This window comes from Heterocephalus glaber, unplaced genomic scaffold, assembly GCF_053883595.1.
Source record: "Heterocephalus glaber isolate CG9 unplaced genomic scaffold, H.glaber_assembly_v1.0 deba00001673, whole genome shotgun sequence".
NCBI classification, from domain to species: domain Eukaryota; kingdom Metazoa; phylum Chordata; class Mammalia; order Rodentia; family Bathyergidae; genus Heterocephalus; species Heterocephalus glaber.
Genome location: NW_028258410.1, coordinates 22,100,944 through 22,126,974, shown reverse-complemented (window position 1 = coordinate 22,126,974; position 26,031 = coordinate 22,100,944). Strand labels below are relative to the sequence as shown.

The 26,031-nt window shown below is 40.5% G+C and overlaps 1 protein-coding gene and 2 pseudogenes across 1 annotated transcript; 2 read left to right on the top strand and 1 right to left on the bottom strand.

The window, feature by feature from the left end:
* Nucleotides 1-1,150: 1,150 nt before the first annotated feature.
* On the top strand, nt 1,151-4,571 carry LOC147822205 (PH-interacting protein pseudogene; annotated as a pseudogene).
* Nucleotides 4,213-15,106, top strand: LOC101705592 (PH-interacting protein-like; annotated as a pseudogene).
* Nucleotides 15,107-19,410: 4,304 nt separating this feature from the next.
* On the bottom strand, nt 19,411-25,611 carry LOC101725727 (eppin). Its single transcript, XM_004858150.3, has 4 exons — nt 25,303-25,611; nt 23,596-23,727; nt 20,271-20,437; nt 19,411-19,758 (listed from the first exon to the last, which is right to left on the bottom strand). The coding sequence occupies exons 1-4, from the start codon at nt 25,502-25,504 to the stop codon at nt 19,738-19,740; spliced, it is 522 nt and encodes a 173-aa protein (XP_004858207.2). The 5' UTR covers nt 25,505-25,611; the 3' UTR covers nt 19,411-19,737.
* Nucleotides 25,612-26,031: the final 420 nt, after the last annotated feature.

Below are 26,031 nucleotides of genomic sequence, written 5' to 3'. Positions count from 1 at the left end.
GTCACACAGCTTGTTAGCAAATAGGACCCCAATTTGAACCTGCGATGCACAGCTCCTGAGCACTCGCTTTCACCCAGTACTTTTTAAATGCTCAGTATATTTTTATATTTTTGCTAAGTATGGAGTGTTCATATTCTGGTACCCCAAGGGTTCTGGAGACTATTTTTTGCCCCTAAAGTCAAAGAGCCTCTTTGGATGGTATGTTGTCAAGGGAAGTCCCTTTGACCGAGAAGGTTCCAAACCCCCTTTTCATGAGCTTTGAGACCCAGGCACCTCTGGGAAGAACTCCTTGGAATGGTGACGAAGAGTCAATTGCTACAGACTTAGGCTTCTGTGTTCACCAAGGATATCTTACCAGGAGGAAGAGGGCTGAAACAATTCCAAATGTCTCCTCTTTCCAACCAAGGTCCCAGACTGAGGAAGAGGGAAGCAGTGAAACTGTTCTTTGTTCCTTCCTCCTCATCAAGCTCCCTCTCTCTCTCAGATACAAGCACTGTGTCCCCAATACTTATTGAGTAAGAGCCCCTCAACCAGCCTAGGGTCCTGGACATCCCCCAGGAGGACGAATGATACCAGGAATGACGGAAATCCCAAGAATCTCATTTTAGGACGCACTGGCCTGGCTGGTGGCATCAAAACTAGGCACTACTGCTCAGCAGCTCCAGCCTCTGCACTTTGGCCAGCCCAGGCCCAGCACTTCAGGAGACTGCTCTGGAGACAAGCCAGCAGCACTCCTCTGCTGGGGAACACCAAGTCCCTGAGGCCATCAGGGGGACTAGCTGGCACCCACAGTACCGATCCTGGAGGAAGGGGCTCCTGAGAGCAATGTGAGACTCCCTGCTTCTCTGGTCTGCCAGGGAGAAGGGCACACTCGTCCAGGGTGTTCAGACTCCATAGAGAAGGAATGCTCAACTCTAGAATTTTTTTCCAGAGAACAGTTTGAAGATCAAGAGTATCCTTGTTAAATGAGCGGTGATATCAAATTTAAAAGTTTCTGCACAGCAAAAGAAACAACCAACAGAGTGAAAAGACAACCTAAAGAATGGGAAAATTTTTTACCAGCGATTCCTCAGACAGAGGACTCATATCTGTGGAATATAAAAACAACTAAACAAAATTAGAACTCTACAATAAAAGACACAATCAAAAAATGGACAAACAGGGCCGGTCCGCGCGGCGCGGCGGCGGAGAGTTTTTGTTTCCTCCTCCGCCTCCGCCGCCGGAGCTTGAATGGTGGAACCGAGGCTCAGCTCGTGAGCTCCGGCTGACAGCTCCCGGGCGGGCGGCGGCCCCGTGCCCGCTTCCCCGCGGCGGCGGAGTGTCCCACCGGCGATCCCGGAGCGACCCCCAAACATGTCTCGGGAGCGGAAGGGCCTCGGAGCTGCGCTCGGAGCTCTACTTCCTCATCGCCCGCTTCCAGGAGGACGTCCCGTGCCAGCAGGCGGTCCAGGTGCTGATCCGCGAAGTGGCAGAGGAGGAGCTGCTGCCGCGGCGCACCGACTGTACCGGCAAGGAGCACCCCAGGACCTACCAGAACCTGGTGAAGCATTATAGACATCTAGCACCTGATCGCTTACTGCAAATATGCCATCCACTAGGACCTCTTCTTGAACAAGAAATTCCTCAAAGTGTTCCTGGAGTACAGACTTTATTAGGCGCTGGAAGACAGTCCTTGCTGCGCACAAATAAAAGCTGCAAGCATGTTGTGTGGAAAGGATCTGCTCTGGCTGCGTTGCACTGTGGAAGACCACCTGAGTCACCAGTTAGCTATGGTAGCCCACCCAGCATTGCTCAAGACCAGCAAAATTTACAGAGCGCCCTCGACCTGGCGTGCAAATGATCTGTTCTTCCTTTAGTGCTGGTGGAATGTTTCTGCCCACCGGAAGCACAAATCATATTATCAGAGTTTATTTTTTGGATCAGGTCAGCCAGACAAAATATCAGAATTGGAGTTTCATACTGATAAAGTTGACAGTAGCCAGTTTTCCAACAGTAGTAACATTTGTAAGTGGCAGCGAGATGGGACAGCAGGCATTTGGCAATTTAAATGAAGAGAGTGGAAGAGCATTTTGTTGGATATGGCTGCTCATCCAGCAGGACAAAATCTTCAAGGAGTAGAAGATAAAATCACGAAAATGACAGTAACGATGGTAGCTTGGGATCTGCATGACAGTACAGTTACGACGGCAGTGAATAACATGACTCTGAAAGTTTGGAATTCTTACACTGGTCAACTTATTCATGCCCCAGTGGGTCATGAAGATGAAGTATTTGTTCTTGAGCCACACCCATTTGATCCTAGAGCTCTCTTCCCTGCCGGTCATGATGGAAATATGATAGTGTGGGATCTAGCAAGAGGAGTCAAAATTCGATCTTATTTCAATATGATTGAAGGCCGAGGACATGGTGCAGTATTTGACTGCAAATGCTCTCCTGATGGCCAGCATTTTGCATGCACAGACTCTCATGGACATGTTTTAGTTTTTGGCTTTGGGTCCTGTAGTAAATATGACAAGATAGCAGATCAGATGTTCTTTAATAGGGATTATCGGCCCCTTATCCGTGATGCCAACAGTTTTGTATTAGATGAACAGACCCAGCAGGCCCCTCATCTCATGCCTCCCCCCTTTTTGGTTGATGTTGATGGTAACCCTCTTCCATCCAGATACCAGAGATTAGTTCCTGGGTGTGAAAACTGCAGGGAAGAGCAGCTCATCCCTCAGATGGGAGTGACTTCCTCAGGTTTGAACCAAGTTTTAAGTCAACAAGCAAACCAAGAGATTAGTCCACTGGACAGCATGATTCAGAGACTGCAGCAAGAGCAAGACCTGAGACGTTCTGGTGAAGCAGGAGTTGGTAATACCAGTCATTTAAGTAGAGGCTCCATGAGTTCTACCTCAGAGGTTCATTCTCCACCAAATGTAGGATTAAGGCGTAGTGGACAAATTGAAGGTGTACGGCAAATGCATAGCAATGCATCAAGAAGTGAAATCGCCACAGAGTGTGATCTTGTAGCTTGGAGTCAAAGGGTGGTAGTACCTGAATTGTCAGCCAGTGTGGCCAGTAGGTAAGAAGAATGGAGAACTGGGAAAGGAGAAGAAGAAATAAAGACTTATGGATCAGAAGAGAAAAGAAAACATTTAACGGTTGCAAAAGAAAATAAAATACCTAGTGTTTCAAAAAATCATGCTCATGAACATTTACTGGATCTTGGGGAATCCAAAAAGCAGCAAGCAAATCAACACAGCTATCGCACAAGATCTGCCCTAGAAGAGACTCCTAGATCCTTGAGGAGCTAGAAAATGGCACTAGTTCTTCAGATGAAGGTGAAGTAGTTGCTGTCAGTGGTGGAACATCTGAAGAGGAAGAGAGAGTGTGGATAGCGATGGCAGTTCCAGTGACTACTCCAGTGATTACTCTGACTGGACAGTAGATGCAGGAATTAATTTGCAGCCACCAAAGAAAGTTCTCAAGCATAAAACCAAGAAAGCAGAAAGCAGTTCAGATGAAGAACCTGAAAAACAGAAGCAAAAACATAATAAAAAGGAAAGGAAAAAAGTTAATGAAGAAAAGGGTGGACCAACAGCACCGAAGAAAAAGAAGCCCAAAGAAAGAAAACAAAAGAGATTGGCTGTGGGAGAACTCACCAGAAATGGTCTAACTTTAGAAGAATGGCTCCCTTCAACGTGGATCACAGACGTTCTTCCTCAAAAATGCCCATTCGTGCCCCAGGTGGGGGATGAGGTTTATTATTTCTGACAAGGACATGAAGCATATGTTGAAATGGCCTGGAAAAATAAAATTTATAGTACTAATCCTAAAAAACAACCATGACATAAAATGGAATTACAGGAACAAGAACTGATGAAAATAGTTGGCATAAAATATGAAGTGGGATTACCTACCCTTTGCTGCCTTAAACTTGCTTTTTTAGATCCTGATACTGGTAAACTGACTGGTGGATCATTTACTATGAAGTGCCATGATATACCTGATGTTATAGATTTCCTGGTCCTGAGACAACAATTTGATGATGCAAAATATAGGCAGTGAAATATAGGTGGCCATTTCAGATCAGTCATAGATGATGCTTGGTGGTATGGAACCATTGAAAGTCAAGAACCTCTTCAGCCCAAATACCCTGATAGTTTGTTTCAGTGCTATAATGTCTGCTGGGACAATGGAGATACAGAAAAGATGAGCCCATGGGATATGGAGCTTATACCTAATAATGCTGTATTTCCTGAAGAACTAGGTACCAGTGTTCCTTTGACTGATGTTGAATGCAGATCATTGATCTATAAACCACTTGATGGAGAATGGGATACCAATCTTAGAGATGAAGAATGTGAAAGAATTGTTGCAGGAATAAATCAGTTGATGACTCTAGATATTGCTTCAGCATTTGTAGCCCCTGTGGATCTGCAAACTTATCCCATGTACTGCACTGTAGTGGCATACCCAACGGATCTGAGTACAATTAAACAAAGACTGGAAAATCGATTTTACGAGCGGGTTTCTTCCCTAATGTGGGAAATTCGATATATAGAGCATAATACACAAACATTTAGTGAGCCAGGAAGCCTAATTGTGAAGTCTGCTAAATTTATGACTGATCTTCTACATTTCATAAAAGATCAGACTTATTCCGCCCCCATTAAGGTTATTGGTACATTTTAGGTATAAAACACAGTTACATTCATCATCAGGATCTTGTACCTTTACATGGAGTATCTTGGTTCTTATTTTTTTCCCCTTCCCCTGCTCTCCCTTCACCCCCTCCACCCTTCCCTATTTGCAAAGACTTTGTTTCCATTTTTTTCCTTTTCTCATATTTTTCTTTTCCCTTCTTTCCTTTCCCTTACACCCCCACTTCCCCTGCTCCTTTAGACCTTTACTTCCTAATACACAGTACCAATTAATACATTTTTAAAATTAAAATATCAAGATCTAGGAGACATTACCACAAATTTTACAGAATTTAAAAGGATATAGAAAGCATATTACAAAAATCTTTCTTCTGAAATAAATTTGACAACTTCTAAGAAGTACCTTGGAAAACAAATTAATGAAGGAAACTCTGGAGGAAATATAAAATTTGAGTAGTACCTATTAAAGAAAGTATATTCCTAGCTTGAAAACCTACCTATATGACAACAACAAACTCATACACATTTTAACTGATAAATTATATCAAACATTTAAAGCAGAGAAAAAAGGAACACTTCTTCCCTCATTTTAGGAAATCAGCATTGTGCTAATCCTAAAACTGGATAAAGATAGTAGAAGAAAAAAGTATGAACATAGAAATTTGTTTAACAAAACAAACTATTAGAAGTCAGATCTGGCAGGATGTAGAAAGTGGTCTTATTATAGGGATGGCAGTGTTGGTTCAGCATTGGAAGATCCACCCCCAAAAGTCATCATTTTAACAGAGGAAAGGAAAAAGCCATATGATCCTGTCACTAGTTGGAGAAAAAGTATCAGACTAAATTCTACAGCTGTTCATGGTAAAAGCTATCAGGAGACTAGAAGTAGAACAGAACCTTCTCAACAGATTAAAGACATGTACTCCATACTTCCAGCGAGAACGCCTTATATGAATGGAGAGGATACAATGCTTTCTCCCTAAGGTGGGGAACAAGGACAGATATGCCTACTCTTTATCTGTCCATTAAACTTTGAAACATAGGCCCAAACCAAAATAGTCTGGCAATAAAATGACACAATTAGGATAGGATTGCCAATGTAGAAGTAAAATCTTTATATGGAGATGAAATGATCATCTACAGAGAAAATACTAAGAAATCTCGAGGATCCCCTAGAACTTGTATTTGAATTTAGCAGGATTAGAAAACACCAAGGTATATATAAAAATTCAGGTCTATTTATACTTGCTATAAATGAAGAATTGGATATTGAAATTTAAAAGTTATGTAGGAGTACAAAGGACTTAGAAAAAGAAAAAGAAAAAGAAAAAAACTGTGTTGGAAGACATTTAGTACCTAATTTTAAGACTTCCTCTAAAGCTACAGCAATCAAGGCAGTGTTGGCATAAGGAAAGACATATAGATCATTGGAATAAAACAGAGAATCTACATATAGAACCACACATATATGGTCCACTGAGTTTTGAAAGATTATTTAACATTAACATTTTATAGAAGATAAACTCAATTCAGGAGCAGAGGAAAAGACAGTGTTGTCAACAAATGGCACTAGAACACCTGGTATCTGTATATAAAAAATTAACCTCAACCCTTTACTTCCACAAATAAAAATAACTTGAAAGGATCTATGAGCCTAAATATGAAAGAATAAAACTATAAAACTTTAAGAAGAAATTATAAGGGAAAATGTTTATGAATTTAGGGTAGGCAAGAACTTCCTAGGATACAAAAAACATGATGTATAAAAGAAAAATATTGGTAAATGAGATTCCATCAAAATTTAGAACTCTACATGGCATCATTAAAATGAAAAGTAGTCCTTAAACAGACCATATTTACAATGCATATAAATAGACAACCCAATTAAAAAGTAGACACAAGAAGACGATAAATAGCCAGTACAGCACAAGGAAAGGTGTGCAACACTAGAATCAGAAAAATACTAATCAGTACAATAACAAGATTGAATTATACACTCATTAGGGAGATGAAGTTCAAAGTTTTAAAAGCCTTGTCATGACTTTTTCTTTTTGTTGGATTCTCCCCCTTTGCTTTTAATTTGTCACGCCCATTGGATTCATTCTGCTGTAATTCCTGGGGTTGTGATCTTCATTGTCTTTTCCTAGGATATTGTCTAAAATTTTTTGGAGTGTTGGTTTGGTATTCATAAAGTTCCTAAGGTTCTCTTTATTATGAAAGTATATTATTTCTCCATCGATTTTGAAAGATAGTTTTGCAGGGTACCTCAATCTGTATTGGAGGCTGTTTTCCTTTAGGGCTTGAAATACCTCACCCCTAGCTCTTCTTGCCTTGAGGGTTTGCATTGAGAAGTCTGCTGTGATTCTGATGGGCTTTCCTTTGTATGTGATTTGTTTCTTTTCTCTCACTGCTTGTAGAACTTTGTTCTTCTGTTGGGTTTCTGGAATCCTAACTATTATATGCCTATGTGCAGATTTTTTTTTTGATCAAGGCTAGTTGGACTCCTATATGCCTCACTTATCTGTATGTCAAGCTCTTTTCTTCTGCTTGGGAAGTTTTCTGCCATCACTTCTGTGAAACAGTTTTTTGATATGTCATCTGCACTCTCTCCTGTTTCTTCATTGACTCCAGTCAGTCTTATGTTATTCCTCTTTGCATCATCTAGTAGCTGCTGGATTGCTTTCTTGTGGTCTCTTACAATTTTAAAGCAATTTTTCTTTTCCTGGTCACTAATTGCAATCTTATCTTCTATATTTGAAATTCTGTCCTCACATTGGTTCACTCTGCTGCGTAGACTTTCAGTGGAGTTTTTAAACTCTTGGAAATCTGTTTGCATCTGTTTTATGGATTCCATTTGTTTTCTATGTTGGGATTCCATCATGTTCCTCAGATCCTCTATTTTCTTATCTGTGTCCTCTGCAGATTTATTAATCATGTCTTGCACTATGGGCACAATCTTTGCTGTTATCTGAGAAATTATTTCTGATTTCATTTTTTCCAGATCCTCTTTTGTTGCCAGTTCAGGGAGTCCAGGTAGTTGAGTATCAGATTGTTCCATCTTGTTTCCCTTTAGGGTTGCTGTAGGTGATCTGGAAGTCTGTTTTTGAGGCTTATTTACATGTTCTCTCATTTCCATGGGGGGACAGGGTGCTGCTGGCACCTGTGTGGCTCACCTCCTCTGCCCTGGGAGCAGTGGAATGGCAGCAGGGAGCCTCCTCGTGGGTGCTCCAGACTTGTTATAACATAATTCCACTTTATAATTCAATGAAGAAGAAAGTATTGTCTGACTCTGAGGAAGAAGAGAAGGATGCTGATGTGCCAGGAACTTCTACCTGAAAGAGGAAGGATCATCAACCTAGAAAGAGATTATGTAAAAGAGCTCAGTCTTTTTGTTGTTGTTGTTAAATTCTTTTATTGGTACATTTTAGGTATACAACACAATTACATTTCTCATTGGGAATTATACCTTTACATAATGCATCTTGGTTCTTATGTTTTCCCCATTCCTAGCCCTCCCTTCACCCCCTACACCCTTCCCTATTTACAAAGACTTTATTTCCATTTTTTCCATTTCTCATCATTTTTCCTTTCCCTTCTTTCCCTTCCGCTGCCCCTCCCACTATCCCTACCCCTTTGGACCTTTTCTTCCTATTTTGCATTATCAATTATTCATTCTAATCATTGGTACATTTTAGGTATACAATATAATGACATTCATCATTGGAAATTTGCACCTTTACAGAATCTCTCTTGGTTCTTATTTTTCACCCTTGCCCAGCCCTCCCTTCAACCCCTCCATTCCTCCCTATTTACAAAGATTTTGTTCCTATTTTTCCATTTTCTCATATTAATCCTATTCCCTTCTATCCTTTCCCCTAGCCCTCCTACTTCCTTCCCCTTTGCCCCTTTTCTTCCTATGTCACATTACCTATTATACATTTTAATCCTTATTTACACTTTCAGTTTCTCACAACAGAGAAACTATTCGATATTTATACATGTGTGTCCTATTTATTTCACTTAAGAGTATCACCTCAATGTGCATCCACTTAGCTATAAATGACCCTAATTTCTCATTTTTTATGGCTGAGTAGTACTCCATTTTATTTAAAAAAATCACATTTTCTTTATCAAGTCTTCAGTTGATGGGCATTTGGGCTGTTTCCAAGTTTTAGCTATTACAAACTGTGCTGCTATGAACACGGGCGCACATATATCACTGTGGTATGATTCTTTTAATCCTTTGGGGAAGATCCCCAGCAGTGGAATAGCTAGGTCAAATGGGACTTCCAGTCCTAGTTCTTTGAGGTATCTCCATACTGATTTCCACAGTGCTTGCACCAGTCTACACTCCCACCAGCAGTGGAGCAGGGTTCCTCTTTCCCCACAGCCCCGCCAGCATTTGTTACTGGTTGATTTCATGATAGCAGCCATTCTTTCTGGAGTGAGGTGGAATCTCAGCATTGTTTTCATTTGCATCTCTCAAATGACCAGTGATGTTGAATACTTTTTCATGTATTTGCTTGCTATTTCTACTTCTTTGTCTGAGAAATGTCTGTTCATTTCAGATGCCCATTTTCAGATTGGGGCTTTAAATTTGAGAGGTCTGATCTTTTTAAGTTCTTTATAGATTCGAGATAGTAGACCTTTGTCTGAGGAAAAGCAGGTGAATGTTTTTTCCCACATTGTGGGTTGTCTCTTCACACTGCTGGTGGTTTCTCTTGCTGTGCAGAAGCTTTTTAATAAGAAGAGATCCCACTTTTTGATTGTTTGTGCTAGTTCACGGACAACTGAGGTTTTCTTCATAAAATCTTTTCCTACACCAATCTCTTCAAGAGTTCTATTTAACCTCTGTTCCAACTGGTTCAGAGTTTCTATTTTAATATTTAGGTCTTTAATCCATTTTCCTTTAGTTTAGTGCATGGCAAGAGATATAGGTCTAGTTTTAATCTTTGGCAAATGGAAACCCAATTTTTCCAGCACCATTTATTAAAGAGGCTATCTTTCCTCCAGTGAGGGTGTTTGGCTCCTTTATCGAAGGTGAGATGGCTGAGTGTGTCTGGAGTTGTTTCTGCATCTTCTAATCTGTTCCACTGGTCCTCAGGTCTGTTTCTTTGCCAGTATCATGTTGTTTTTATCACAGTAGCTTTGTAGTATAGTTGCAAGTTGGGGATTGTGATAACCCCTGCCATGTCTCTCTTACTTAGAATTGCTTTTGCTATTCTGCGTCTCTTCTTGTTCCAAATGAATTTTTGGATTGTTTTCTCAAGGTCCATGAAATATGCTGCTGGGATCTCAATTGGAATTGCATTAAATCTATATAGCAGTTTTGGAAGTATGGCCATTTTCACTATATTAATCCTTCCTACTCAGGAGCAGGGGATGTCTGTCCATTTTCTGATATCATCTTCAAACTCTCTTTTCAGAGTGCCATAGTATTCAGAGAAGAGGTCTTTGATTTCTTTTGTTAGGTTGATTCCTAGGTATTTCAGTTTTTTAGATGCTATTGTGAAAGGAATTATTTGACCTATTTCTCTCTCAGTGAGTCTGTCATTCGTGTAGAGGAAAGCTATTGATTTTTGTGTGTTGGCCTTGTAACCAGCTACTTGACTGAATTTGGTTATTAAATCTAGAAGACTTTTGGTGGAGTTCTTGGGGTCTTCTATATAGAGTATCATGTCATCTGCAAATAATGACAATTTGACTTCTTCATTTCCTATCTTTATTCCTTTTATTTCTTTCTTTGTCTGATTGCCCTGGCTAATGTTTCCAGAACTATACTGAACAAGAGTGATGATAGTGGAAATCCTTATCTTGTTCCTGATTTGAGTGTGAAGGATTTCAGTTTTTGACCATTTAGTAAGATATTGGCTGTTGGTTTTTCATAGATGGCTTCTATCAGTTTGAGGTAGAGACCATCTATTCCAATTTTTTGTAGAGTTTTTATCATAAATGCATGTTGGATTTTGTCAAATGGTTTTTCTGCATCTATGGAGATAATCATATGGATTTTGGTCCTTGGCTCTATTGATACAGTGTATTACATTGATTTACTTGCGTATGTTGAACCATCCCTGCATCCCTGGGATGAATCCCACTTGATCAGGGTGTATCATCTTCTTGATGATCTTCTCCATTCTATTTGCCAGTATCTTAAATTAAGGATTTTTGCATCTATGTTCATTAGTGAGATTGGCCTATAGTTCTCCTTTTCGGTTGGGTCTTTCTCTGCTTTGGGGATCAAGGTGATGCTTGCTTCCAGGAATGAATTTGGGAGTATCGCTTCACTTTCAATTTCATTGAAGAGTTTAAACAGTAGTGGCAGCAGTTCCTCTCTAAATGTCTTGTAGAATTGAGCAGTGAAGCCATCAGGACCCAGGATTTTCTTAGTTGATAAGTTTTTAATTACATTTTCAATTTCATTGATTGATACTGGGTTGTTTAGAATTTTTAGGTCTTCTTCGTTCAACTTAGTTAATTCATATGTATCTAGGAATCTGTCCATTTTTTCTGTTTTCCATCTTATTGGCGTATAGGTTCTGGAAGTAGGTATTGATGATCCTCTGGATTTCTGCTGGGTCTGTTGTCATTTCACCCTTTTCATTCCTAATTGCATGGATTTGGGCCTCCTTTTCTTTCCTTTTTCTGATAAGGTTGGCTAAGGGTTTGTCAATATTGTTGATTCTTTCGAAGAAACAACTCTCGGCTTCATTGATGTTTTGTATCATTCTCTTAGTCTCCATTGCATTGATTTCTCCTCTGATCTTTATAATTTCCTCTCTTGTATGAGCTTTAGGTTTGTCCTGCTCTTCTTTTTCTAGAAGCTTGAGGTTCAGCATCAGGTTGTTTAATTGGGCTCATTCTGTTTTCCTAATATGAGTATTCACTGCTCTGAATTTCCCTCGTAAGACTGCTTTCATTGTGTCCCATAGATTCCGATATGTTGTATTGTCATTGTCATTTAATTGAAGGAACTGTCTGATTTCTTCTTTAATTTCCTCTGTGACCCATTGGTTATTCAGAAGTGTGTTGTTCAATTTCCACATGTCTATGAAATTTTTCCAGTTTCTTTTGCTATGGATCTCCAATTTCATCGCACTATGGTCTGATAATATACAGGGGATAACTTCAATTCCTTTGCACTTACTTAAACATGTTCTATGTGTGAGTATGTGGTCTGTTTTGGAGAACGACCCATGTGCAGCTGAGAAGAATGTGTATTCTGATTTTGTGGGGTGAAAGACTTTGTAAACATCTGTTAAGTTCATTTGTTCAAGAGTTCAATTGAGTTCTAGTATTTCATTACTTATTTTTTGTCTAGTTGATCTATCTATTTGTGACAGTGGGGTGTTGAAGTCCCCCACTATAATTGTATTAGTGCATATATGATTTTTCATGCCCGTTAGTATTTGTTTTATATAGTTGGGCACACTAGTGTTTGGTGCATAGATATTTATGATTGTCATCTGTTCCTCTTGGATTGTTCCCTTTACAAGGATGTAGTGTCCTTCTTCGTCTCTCTTAATCAGTGTTGGTTTGAAATCTACTTGATCTGCCAAAAGGATAGCTACTCCTGCTTTTTTTTGGGTTCCTGTCATATGGAGTATTGTTTTCCACCCTTTAACTTTCAGTCTATGAGTTTCCTTTTGAATTAAGTGTGTTTCTTGTAGGCAGCATATTGTTGGATTTTGCTTCTTGACCCATTCTGCCAGTCTATTTCTTTTGATTGGTAAATTGAGACCATTAACGTTGATGGTTATAACTGAAACGTATTGACTTGTCATTGCCATGACTTTTTCTTTTGTTGGGTTCTCCCCCTTTCCATTTAATTTCTTGTCATGCCAGATGGGTTCATTCTGCTTTGCTTCCTGGGGTTGTGATCCTCAATGTCTGTTCCTAGGCTATTGTGTAAAATTCTTTGGAGTGCTGGTTTGGTATTCACAAAGTTCCTAAGGTGCTCTTTGTCATGAAAGTATCTTATTTCTCCATCCATTTTGAAAGATAGTTTTTCAGGGTACATCAATCTGGGTTGGAGGCTGTTTTCTTTTAGGGCTTGGAATATGTCACTCCAAGCTCTTCTTGCCTTGATGGTTTGTGTTGAGAAGTCTGCTGCGATTCTGATGGGCTTTCCTTTGTATGTGATTTGTTTCTTTTCTCTAACTGCTTATAGAACTTTGTTCTTCTGTTGAGTTTCTAGAATCTTGACAATTATATGCCTATGTGTAGATTTATTTAATCAAGGCTATTTGGAGTCCTATATGCCTCACTTATCTGTATGTCAAGTTCTTTCCCCCTGCTTGGGAAGTTTTCTGCCATTACTTCTGTGAAGAGTTTTTTTTATATCATCTGCACTCTCTCCTGTTTCTTCTTTGACTCCAATCAGTCTTATGTTATTCTTCTTTGCATCATCTATCAGCTGCTGGATTGATTTCTCATGTTCCCTTATAATTTTGAAGCAATCTTTCTTTTCCTGGTCATTAATTGCAATCTTATCTTCTATATCTGAAATTCTGTCCTCACATTGGCTCATTCTGCTGTGTAGACTTTCAATGGAGTTTTTCATCTCCTGGAAATCTGTTTGCATCTGGTTTATGGATTCCATTTGTTGCCTATGTTGGGATTCCATCATGTTCCTCAGCTCCTCTCTAGATTTATTAATCATGTCTTGCACTAGGAGCACAATTTCTCCTGTTATCTGTGAAATTATTTCTGATTTCATTTTTTCCAGATCCCCTTTTGTTGCCAGTTCAGTGGGTCCAGGTGGTTGAGTATCAGAGTGTTCCATCTCATTTCCCTTTGGGGTTGCTGTAGATGATCTGGAAGTCTGGTTTTGAGACTTATTTACGTGTTTTCTCATTTTGACTGGGGGGGCAGGGGGATGCTGTTGGTGCCCGCGCAGATTACCTCGTCTGCAAAGCTCAGTCTTATGATTTTCAAGCATGGAAGAAACAATGTCAAGAATTGTTAAATCTCATATTTCAGTATGAAGATTCAGAGCCTTTCCGCCAGCCCATAGATCTCCTTGAATATCCAGACTATAGAGACATTATTGACACACCCATGGATTTTGCTACTGTTAGAAAAACTCTAGAAGCAGGAAATTATGAGTCACCAATGGAGTTATGTTAAAGATGTCTGTCAGGCTTATTTTTAGTAATTCCAAAGCATATACACCAAGCAAAAGATCAAGGATTTACAACATGAGTTTGCGCCTGTCTGCTTTCTTTGAAGAACACATTAGTTCAGTTTTATCAGATTATAAGTCTGCTCTTCGTTTTCATAAAAGAAATACCTTAATCAAAAGGAGGAAGAAAAGAAACAGAAGCAGCTCTATGTCCTGTAGTGCTGCATCCAGCCCCAAAAGGAAAAAAAGAATCTTAAAATCCCAGCTAAAGTCGGAAATCTCTACCTCTGCACTCTCCACTTCTACATGATCAGTACCACCAAGACATAACACTGCTCAGATAAATGGTAAAACAGAATCCACTTCTGTGGTTTGAACCAGAAGCAACTGAGTGGTTGTAGATCCAGTTGTCACTACTGAGCAACTATCTACTTCATCAGCTGCAACAAAGAGTTTTATTTCAAAAGCTAATACATCTGCAACACCAGGGAAAACAATACTAGAGAATTCTGTGAAACATTCCAAAGCCTTGAATACTCTTTCTAGTCCTGGTCAAGCCACTTTTAGTCATGGCACTAAGAACAATTCTGCAAAAGAAAACATGGAGAAGGAAAAGCCAGGTAAACGTAAAATGAAGTCATCTGTACTCTCAAAGACATCCACTCTTTCAAAGTCATCAGCTGTCATTGAGCAAGGAGATTATAGGAACAATGTTCTGGTACCTGGAATCATTCAAGTAGATGGCCATGGAGGACAGCCATCAAAACTTGTGAAGAGGAGTCCTGGAAGAAAACCCAAGGGAGATGTGAATACCAGTAGTGGTGAAGTGATACACAAGAAAAGGGGACAAAAGCCCGAAAAAACCACAGTATGCAAAGTGAGAAAATACAGAGCAGAATAATTTGCATCCCAGCCGAAATGAAGTGATTCCTTCTTCAACATGCAATTTTCTGCCTGAAACTAATATTGTTAAGGAGGATTTGCTACAGAAAAAGAGTCAGGGAGGCAGAAAACCCAAAAGGAAGATAAAAACACAAAAACTAGATTCAGATCTCCTAGTTCCTGTCAATGTTAAAGTACTAAGGAGAAGTAACCAAAAAAGACTGATGATCCTATTATAGATGAAGAAGAAGAGTTTGAAGCACTCAAAGGCTCTGAACCCCACATGAGAATGCAAAACCAAGATCGAAGGACAGCTTTCTATAACAAGGATGACTCTGAAGAGGAGCAAAGGCAGTTGTTTGAAGACACCTCTTTGACTTTTGGAACTTCTAGTAGAGGGCGAGTCCAAAAGTTGACTGAAGAAGCAAAAGCTAGTTTAATTGGTTGGTAACTTGAACCAAAATATTTTACTTCAAAATCTATAAAGCAGGTACAGTTAAGGAGTAAGTAGAACTAAGGCTTCTGCTTCCTTGCTGCTCTGGTGGATCAGAGAATGTTATGATTTGACTTGCAAAACTTAGAAGACACTTCACTTCTTTAAATGAATATATAAAAATATATACATATATATTTTAAATATTTGCTATTTATTGCCCTTAGATGGGTTATACATTTCCACATTCATTTCATTCAATGTTTGAAACAAAAGAAATTGAGGACCTATTGAATTCCTGATTTATTTATGGAAGAGACAGTTCTGCTACATGCTTACGGACATAATATCCCTAGTGATAGAGCATTTCAAGTTAAAAAGAATTATTTTTGACCAAGCAAGGTACATTTTTATTGACACAGAAGTCATGCCCCTAGGAAGACATGTTACACAGAGTAGTGGTAAATTAAGAAATGTGTTTCCTCTCAAGGTAAATAGAAAGTTCTCACTATTTAATATCCTAACAACCTTTAGTTGTAGAATGCTCACCTACGAAGGTATCTAGAAGAGGCTTTTGCTTTATTCCACTTCTGCCAAACTTAAGAGAAAATATACTGATGAAAAGAAAACATATCCACATTGGAAAATATTTGGCTGTCTAATTTTTCAGACCTTGATTCTTGTATCAATCACTCAATCTCTGTTTATTGTGCCAAAGACTGAAAATTAGTTCAGTGGAGAGCCTGTTTTTGACTGTCAGGACAGCATACACTTTTCAATATTAGAAAGGCTATTTATTCTAAAGAGCAAGTTTTTAAAGAGTTATGGTGAGATATATCTTGGGGGGGGGTATTGAGTAGAACATAATGCACTGGTGGGTCCTTTGACAGAGAGGTCTGAGAGAAAATGTTTAAGTGGTTAAAAGATTCAAGGAAAATACAGGAAAAAAGGTATGAGATTTGATGTTTACTTGTTGATCGGGATTAATGTCATTTCTAAACTTTAGACATATCTGATAGGCTAAAATGGCTTACAAAGAAATGTGTCTGTGTGTGTATGTGTATATATTGATAGATATAATTAAATATATATACAAACACATACTTATACACTGTTACCCAGGTATAAATTCTTTTTTCAGGATTTTTTATATAGTTGTAGATAAAAATAATTTTTAAATGTCATACTTTATAATTTTAATTTTAAGGGAAAGATTAGTTATTTTCAATTATTAAAGGTTAAAATAGGCCAAATCACTTTTTATGCAATCATGTTTTATACGGTGGTCTCATTGCACATTGTGTTTTTCTGCACTTTTTATGGTATCCTTATCACGTTGGTATGTCAATATACACCCTAAAGAAAACTCCATTTAATGATTGTGCCTTGTATTCTATTATTTTTTGCATCATTCGTAAAATTTAAGTTGTCTATTGTAAATGATAACTATATGACTTAGGAGAATGTATTGCTATATGTACTGCTATGGAAAAGGAAAGCAGTTATTTATTTGTTTATGGTACAGTTAGTTATTTTATACTTTAAAACCCAACATAAATACCATTTCTATTGTTTAAAAATTATTCTCCATTTTTTTAAAAGTTTAAAGAATGTGGTATTTTCTGAGGACTGATATGGTACAAAAATGTAACCAAAATTTTCAGATACTACATTTTAAAAAAAATAAGAATGGGGAAAATATGTATCAGCATGACTCTGATGTAGAAAAAAAGTCTTTAATTGAACTGTCACCAAAAAATGGGCAAACAAAAATGAATATAAATTTCACAGAAGAAGTAATACAAATGACTAATAAATATATGAAGAAATGCTCAACATCACTGGCCATTAGAGAAATGCAAATTAAAACAACACTGAGATTCTATCTCACCCCAGAAAGAATGGTCATCATCAAGAAATCCAGTAATAACAAATCTTAGAGAGACCGCAGGGAAAAAGGAATCCTTCTACACTTTTGATGGAAATGTAAGCCAGTATAACCACTATGGAAATCAGTATGGAGATTCTTCAAATATCTGAAACTACAAATTCCATTTGACCCAGTTACTCTCCTTCTAGGTATCTTCCTAAAGTGTTAAAGACATTATATTACAGAGATGCATGCATGTCCATATTTATAGCAACACATTCATAATAGCTAAATCTTGGAAGCAGCCTATATTTCCATCAACAGATGAATGGTTAAGGAAAATGTGGTATTCATGCATCATGGAGTACTACTCTGTTGTGAAAAGGGATAGTCTTGAGTCATTTGTAGGAAAAGAGATCCACCTTGAGACAATAATATTAAGTGAAGTAAAACACACAAGCTTAACTATCACATGGTATCTCCTATGTGAGAAACTCAGAATAAAAATAAAGAGCAAAATAAAAGGTAAATAATAGGAAGTAGGGAGATAGATTGTTGTTAGAGGGGAAGGGGTTCCAAAGATGTAAGGAAAGGGAAGGAAGGGGAGGTAAAGGGGATGAAAAAAAGAAATTGGGATGTGTTCTATACCTGTACCAACTCCACGTAAGGAATATAGAGATTATGTGCTGAAAACATGTACAAAAAAAAAAGGAAAATATCAAGGGATGAATGGGGTGGAGAGGCAGAGAAAGGAAAAGGGATGAAAAAAGGAATTAAGAATGTGTTAGGTGCATATAACAACTTCCCTCAAGGAATGTAAGCATTGTACACTGCACATGTGCGCTAATAAACTAAACTGAGTATCCTTGTTCTTGTCTTCCAATTTTACCCTTCTCCTGAGATGTCTGTTTTCCTATTTTATTTTTCTTGCTATTTCTTTATCTCCTCTTTATGCTTTTCTGTCTTTTATCTTGTGGATCTCTCTCTCTCTCTTATTTTCTTTTTTCTTTTCTTTACTCCTTCTTTCTCCCTCTCTCTTTGGCCCACCCCTTTTCTTTAGAAGAGTAAAAACATGATAATTAGTGGGGCATAGGGAGGAAACATTGATTCCAGGCTGAGTCGAACCTTCAGAGAGTATCTGTTCACGTCATACTGCTTTGAAAATAGGAAAGACAATTCGATTTGAGAGCTTCTATCATCAGCTACAATTTAGAATAGGCCATAGAGAAGAGAAATATTCTCAGTTATGGCTTCAGAACCAGCTGCATGAGAGGACCTGAAAAATGTTCCACTTATTGTTCTTGAATTGTTTTACCCTTTTAAGTCTTAAAACATCAGTGAGAGAGTAGATGTAATGTCAGCATGAGTGAACCTAAGCAATGCAGGGACAGATGTGGTAGGGGACAGATGTGTTCTCAGCTCACCTCAACTACACCTGAAGATGCAAACTCACAGGACATTTTTAATCCATTTTTTTAAGTTGAGGTAGAATTTACACCATATAACATCAGCCATTTTAAGGTGAATAATTCAGTGGCATTTTTAGTACATTCACAAGGTGATGTAACCACCACTTCTGTAAAAGCCATTTCTTATCATTCCAAATGAAAACCCTGTACCCATCGGCAGTCACTCCCTAGCTTCCCCTCTCCCATTCCAGCCCCTGGCAACCACTAATCTTCCTTTGTGTATCTCTGGATTTACTTGTTCTGAACATTTCATGTAACCAGCATCATACGGTATGTGCCCATTCATGCCTGGCTTCTTTCACGTAACATCATGTTTCTGAGGCTCATCCACAGCGTAGCATGTATTGGCTCTTGTTCCTTTGTATGTCTGAGTATCATCCTGGCAGCCTCCCATCTCTAGCGGCAGAGTCCTCCCTTCTCTGGTGTGAGTTTTCTCAGGCTCCCTGGGAGCTTTCTCAGGCTGCACGTGGAACAGTTTGGAAGAGTGAGGGATTTAAGGCCCTAGGCATCCAGTGGAGGGAAGAAGATCATTAGCTCAGCTTCCTCATCACTGGAAGCAGATAAACACTTGGAGGCCTGTTTCCCACGGTTCACACGGCTCCTTTAAAGGTGCCCAGCAGGACCGCAATGCAGTTTCCCACATTGGTAACCACTCACAATTGGCTCTCCTCCCTTCCCTGAGTCATTCACCCACTCCCTACCATGTGCTTCTTGGGAGTTCTTCCAAATAAACTACTTGAACTCAGGACTTTGTCCCAAGGTCAGTTTCTAGGGCATCCAAACTAAGGCAACATTCATGGGCTCTTGCTTTAAGAGTTTTACCATTTTTTAAAGAAACAGAAGGTTAACATCTCTAGAGCGCTCAACTCTCAAAGTTCGGCTTGTCCTCATTCTATTAAATGATGTCACTGAAAGCTTCAGTGAGCTCTATTCTCTGCAAAGTCTAAATCTACAAAACAGACATGAATTACTCAGCCCCAAAGTCATAGGACTAAACCAAGTACTTTATTGGAAAAAAATGGAAGCTTCAGAGGGATAACCAGGGAACTCTGGAAGAGGGAGATGAAGGGGTGAGCATACATAGAAGCAAGATCCAAACAGAAGAAATTATGTACGACAAGAAGTGGGGATGAAGTAAAGGAAGGCAGGTCTGAGGGTTCACTGCTGAGAACAGCCAAACTTTTCTTGGAGTGCTAGGAGTGGAGCAGTAAAAGCCCATCTGGATCATCAGTCAAGTGCACACAGTCGGGAGCAGGAGCCAAATCCCAGTGGTTGTTCCGGAGTGTGAAGAGACTCTGCATGAAGAGACTCTATCCTTGTGTGAAGAGACTCTGTTGAGGACGTAAGTGTAAGATGAAACTGGATTTTGAAGTTATGTTTATGCATCTTTTTGTGGGAGGAGATTTAAAGTGGGTTTGTGTAGGGGAGCTATCAGTTTCTTTCAAGGAAAACTGAGTGAGGTTGTATTGCTCGCAAAGAGCTGTGATGAGGAAGTTGATGTCCTGGAATTGTTGGTTGGTCAATGTGTCCAGTACAAGGCTGGACATTCTGTGATCCTTCTGCAGTGGGCCTCAGAGATTTTGCCACCTTTGCATTCTTACTCCACCCCTCCTAAGTCCCATCATACTTGCTAGCTTTGCTTCATCTCCACATCCTTTCTCATGCTTAGTTTCCCAAAGTCACTATCTCCTTTCTGCAAGGTGAATTCTTACTTCCTGATTACAGCTGGTGCTGTAGCACTGGGTCTGCCAAGGAAATGGCTATCCTGCAATGGACCAGCCAACACCCAGACCTCCTTAGCATGGTTCTGGTTAAAATGAGAGACTGGGGCCCCAAGACTCACTTTTCTTCCACAGAAGTTCTGGCAGATGCCTTTGGTTTGGAAGTTGTTACTGTTTCCACGGCAGCCACCATAGATGAAGAGGTCACAGGTATTATTTTCCTTATTATACCACCAACGACGAAAATAAGCCATGCAGAGGCCCTTTTCTTTTGGCAGACTGCATACATCTGTAGGGAAACCCCAGAGTTGAGATTTCAGTGCTTACTCCAGAACAAAAGGTGTTGATGTTCTCCCTGGCAACCAGCCTAAATGAAATTGGAACAGGCTCTCTTTCCCTATCACACTGTGGGAGCCCAGCTCCATGAACATACTGCACCTACTTACAAGGAGACCCCAGAGGGGGTGTCTGCATCCCCAGAGATAGGATTGTTGCTGTGTAACTCGTTAAGATGGTATCATATTGAAGTGGGGGTGGGTGCCTCATCCAGTATGACTAGCATCCTTATAAAAAGGGTAGATTTGGGCAGAGACACACATGCAGGGAGAATGCCACATGAGCGTGAAGGCAGAGATCAGAGTGATGTGTCTACAAGCCAAGGAATGGCAAAGATTGTCAGCTACCCACCAGAAGTCAATAGAGAGGCAAGGAACAGGTTTCTTCCGCATAATCCTGTGAAGGGACAAACCCTGCTGACACTTTAATGTCAGACTTTGAGCCTGCCAAACTGTAGGACAACACATTAATTTTAAACCACCAATCCACAGTACTTTGTTGCAGCAACCCTAAAACGCTAATATAGGTCCCAGCTAAAATGAGATCAGTGAAAGCGAAGTCTCTGCAGCTAAATAATGAAGTCTTGTTGGTTTCTATCTTCTAATATCTCATCTCTCTGTCAGTCCCTTTAATTTTATTCTCAGCATCTCACACTTGAGGTGTTGAGCTAGCATCTAATTGATGCTCCTGCCTCCAGTGTTGGTCCCTCTGATTAATCCATCATGCACCTCCCCAGGGAGAAGGTTCTGATGGATCTAAAAGGCAAGCTGATCATGCCATTCCATAGATAATACCTACCTTGACTCCATGACAAAGTCCTCCCATAACTCACAAGACCCTTCATCTTCTGGCTCCTACTCATGGCTCTGGCCTCGCCCCCTTGAAGTTACATGCTTTGGCAATATTCAACCCATCGTGTGACCATCCATCTCCACATCTTTGCACTGCTATATGCCCACTGTTGCTCAGTGTCATTAGTGACACTCCTATTCTTCCTTCAAACCTTTTTCAGATTATCAACTCCTCTGTGATGTCTTTCCTGACTCCATTCTACATCCCAACCTCTTCAGATACCTAAATCAAGCCTGCATTTCCCCACCTTGCTTCTTAATCCTGTATGTTCATGTGCCTTTTGTTTATATCTTTGGTCTCATTTTCTAGATTATCTCTGGTGAGGAGGGATTGTACCTGATTTCATCTTGGCCTGGCACAGTAGAGAGCCTTATGGAATGCTGAGGGTAAAATAAAAAGTATCCTGGCCTGGCAGAGGATTTAGCTCAGTGGCACTGTGCCTGCCTCACAAGTGCAAGGTCCCAAGTTCAATCCCTGGCACAAAAAAAAGTATCTTGCCTGAACTGAAGAAGTCATTCTTTTAGCATCTACTATGAACTAAAAGCTTTATGGAACAAAGAAAAGGCATGGTCTCTGCTATTTATGAGCTCCCAGACAAGAATGACAAATGAAGTTAATAGGTATCAGATGGCTATTATGTGCCAGACATTGCCCAAAGTACTTCATGAACATTGATTTATTTGGTCCTCAAACATTTAACAGTGGTTAATGTATTATCTGAAGAGATTAAGGTAAAGCCAAGGAAAGTTGTAAATTTGCACAAGATAAAACAGCTGGTAAAAACTGGAGCTCAGATTTGAACTCAGGAACTCTGGGTTTGGAATTCCTCACCTGCGGGCATACAAATGGCTCATGAGCCTCTTGCCTTCCTACTCTGTTCTTTTGACAAATTCTGGGTACCTACCTCCTAATTACCTTTCAAACACATCCCGCTCTTCACTACCCCTCAGCTGCCTCGTTAAGGCTATCATTTTACTTCATTTTAAAGTCCTTCATTGCTCCAATTTCCCTACCATACCTGGAGGTATAGTATAAACTTGATAATGTCACTTCCCCCACTCATAGAACTCATAGAGCTCTATGGTTCTAGGATCAAGGTGAGACTCTAATCTGGCCCACCAGACCTGAAATGTTTAATCTTTTCCATTCTAGGCTATTTTCTCCTTTCACCAAGCCATGCTCTCTGGGCCTCACCACTGAGCCTTTGTGCACGCTGTTCCCTGTGCCTCTTTTTTTTCCTCCCTCAAACATTACCCTTCATTCTGAATTCAACTCCAGGCTTGCTTTTCAGAGATGTCTTTTCCATCTTCCCATACCACAGTGAGCAGGTCAAATCCTACCGTGGATGCTATCATTTGGATATGGCTGCAGTATGTCCTCCAACTGAGGTTCACACTGGAGAGTTTTGGCCCAGAGGTGGCAGTACCTTTAAGAGGTGACACCTAGTGATAGATTCTCAGGCTAGTGTAGGGCATGCCCCCAGGAAGGACTGTGGGTCCTCAGTATCTCTCTTGGCTTCTGTTAGCTGTGATCTCTCTCTTCCTCGTGCAATCCACCACCTGCCTTGGGGTACTTGCCAGAGACCGTACCATGGTGTTTGGACTCAGACTCCAAAATTCTGAGTGAAATAAACCTCGTTTTTTCACAGAGTTAACCTACCTTTGGTATTTCATTAGAGAGATGCAAAATGGACTGACGTAATGGGTCCCAGAGGCACAAGTAAATATTTGCTAAATAAATGCAGAATTTTTGACAGTCTTTTTTGGAATCCAGGGTGATGGGCATGGAGTTAACACTGCAACAGCAAAGGAAAACCCCTCTGTTCTGGAGTGGTCAGGGCAGGTTTCCTGACAGAAAGTTGAATCTGGATAGGTAGAAAGGAAGTAGCTCAAGAACAGAAAGCTAGGAAAGATGGATTGCTTGATTTGTCACTTGCAGCAGCAATGTTGCTATGCGTTAGGAAAATAATGACTACCTGGGCTCTCAGAAAATCATTAGAGTGAAAAAGAGCCAAGAAACCATCAGACTGAATCCCACTCCTGTACCTATCATTTGTTTGGAGAAACTGGGGCCCAGGCATTACCTGACAGGATATGAACATTACTAACGTTACACACCATATTAGAGGCAGAGGTCTCCCAAATCTAGCAATCTCATCCAAGACCAGCCCTCAGTGACCCAGGTGTCAGTGCTAACCTAGTGGGCAGAAGGGGAGGGTCTGAGGAGAGAGAACGGTTATTTGGAGATTCTGAATGTTACCTTGTTTGAGGCCTGAACACTTTCTTCCACCGCTGAAGACACAACACTTCTTATTGCCCTCGCACCGGCTGTCCTTCTTGCATATGTCCCTTTCTGTGAATTCATAGTTCTCTCTGATTCTGGGGCATTTCCCTAGGGAAGGAAGAGTCTTACAGCCTCGAGCCTTGGAGGGAACAGTGCCCATCCTTCTCCAGACCCAATTCCAGTGGCAGGGAACTTTCTTTTCATTTTGTTCACCTCCAGGAGTCTTTTTCTATGATTCCCTCATGTAATTCCCATCACTACCGTACTACCTCCCCTCCTGGGCACCCTCACTCCCAACCTTCTTAGCCCCATCCCTTGACCCACTTCCAGCCCTGGCCCTTCTGAGGCAGAATTTCTATACCACTAGTGGCATTTGGTCTGGGTAAATCTTGGCTGGGAGCAGACATTGTGCTGTGCACTCTGGGATGCTGAGTAGCATCCCTAGCCTCAACCCACCATAAGCCTGTGGCATTCCCCTCCTGCACTGTAACAACAAAAATGTCTCCAGACATTGCAAATGCCCCCTACAGGATAATTGCCCACCCTTCAGCCACTGGTTTGGGCTGATCTGGTCTTGTTGGCCTTGCTGAAAAGCCAGGGTTTGTGAGGTCCTCCAGGAGGTGATATTGTACCGTGATTCCTGGTGCACTAGAGTCAGTTCAAGTTTTGAATTCTCATGCTGGTCTTTCACTTGCCCTCTCTGAAACATAGTTTCTTCCCTTATGAAATCATTTTGGCCTTACAGACTTGTGAGGAAGAAATGAGACAAAGGCTGTAAAACTCTAGTCATAGTAACTGAGGCACAGTCAATTAACCAACATTTGTTAAGCCACACACTCTTCCTAGCATTGTAAATGCATCATCTCATTTAATCTCCATCACAGAGCTATGAAGTGAATTCTAATCATCCTATTTTACAGATGAGGAAACTGGAGCACATAGAATTTAAATAACTTGCCTGTGGTTCGTGGCTACCAGGATTCAACCCACTGAATCTGACACAGGGCGCTCTTTACTTTTTAAAATATTTTCTCAGAAATCTCTATTTTCTGAGTGCTCACCAAATGCTGGAAACTATCATTACTAGCCACACTTGGTGATGCAGGCCTGGAATCCCAGCACTCTGGGAGGCTGAGGCAGGAGGATCACAAGTTCGAATCCAGCCTGAGCAACTTAGCGATTTAGTGATACCTTGTCTCAAAATACAAACTAAAAATAATCTGGGGAGGTAGCTCAGTGCAAAGGCCCTAAGTTTAATCCCCAGTATCACAAAAATTTATTATTATTACTGTACAGTAATGAATTATTCGTGTTTTACATTTCAAAAGACTACTAGTATTAGCATTTATCTCAAAGTCAAGAAACCCCTGGCAATATGGAGACACTTCATAGGACTACATTTGAAAGAACCAGAAACTAAATACGATGCCCCAAGAAAGGAGTCTGTCATGCTGGTGGGGTGCCAGGAAGGTCCCTTAGTCTTCTCAGATTGCTATGGTCCCTCCCATAAATGCTAGATTTTGTGACTCTTCCTCACCTCCCCAAGAGGACCCTCCAACTTCACAGGGGCCGAGAGAAACAACTGCCAGATCTGGATTGCTGCGTCCACAGAAGGGATCTAAAGATCTCCCTCCCTCTCTCCCAGCCCAAGGCCAGAGGCTAAGATGGAGCAAAGCAACTCACATCTGAGGAATTGTTCCCTGTTCCTCTCCTCCTGGCAACCTGCCCTCTCTAGGGCAAGAGTGGAGATGCAATGCTTCCGGAAAGAGTGCCAGGGAGCAGTTTCCTGAACATTCGCAAAGAGCATGAATACCACGAGGATGCTCAGAAGTCCAGACGATTCCATTCGGAAGAAGGGCTGGCCTGTCTGATGGTTCCAGAACATGGAAATGTCTGGCTTCTTGGATCCAGCCTATTTCCTCAGTAGTCGGTACCTTGGCTATGAGAACTGGAGGCAAGCCAGCCACCCCCCTTCTTGTTGGGAACACCAAGTTCCTGAGGTCACAAATAGGACTACTTGGCATCTACAGCTCACAGCTCAGGGAGAAAGATCTCTTATTGGATAATCAGTAATCCCCAGGACTCCACTGGGCTAAGCCTTCTGGTCAACCAGTGTGGGGGGGCAGATGGGGGGGACTTGTTTCACACTTTCCAGGCTCCCTTATGTGTGAATGTCTTCCTCTCAGGTCTGTATCTTGATAACTCGGAGAGTTGCGGAATGTCCTCCTCATTCATTTTCCATTTTACATGCACACAAACTACCACACCCCTTTTGTTTGTCTCTGACAGTATCCTTATTGATCTCTTGGTATCTCTGTTTCTTTGGACCTCACTGTGTCTTTTGTCTTTTTCTCCTTTTCTGTAGGTCTCCCATGGTCTCTGTGTTCCTTTCTCCTTCTCCCACAGTTTCTT

Excerpts from the sequence above, each read along its gene's own strand:
- LOC101725727 (XM_004858150.3), bottom strand. The coding sequence starts at position 25,504 with ATGTTCTGGAACCATCAGACAGGCCAGCCCTTCTTCCGAATGGAATCG. Across the intron at positions 20,438-23,595 it reads GTGTTCAGGCCTCAAACAAG|ATGTATGCAGTCTGCCAAAA; the intron begins GTAACATTCAGA and ends GTTTCCCTACAG. Across the intron at positions 19,759-20,270 it reads AGAACTTCTGTGGAAGAAAA|AGTCTCTTCACACAAGGATA; the intron begins GTGAGTCTTGGG and ends CGTCCTCAACAG.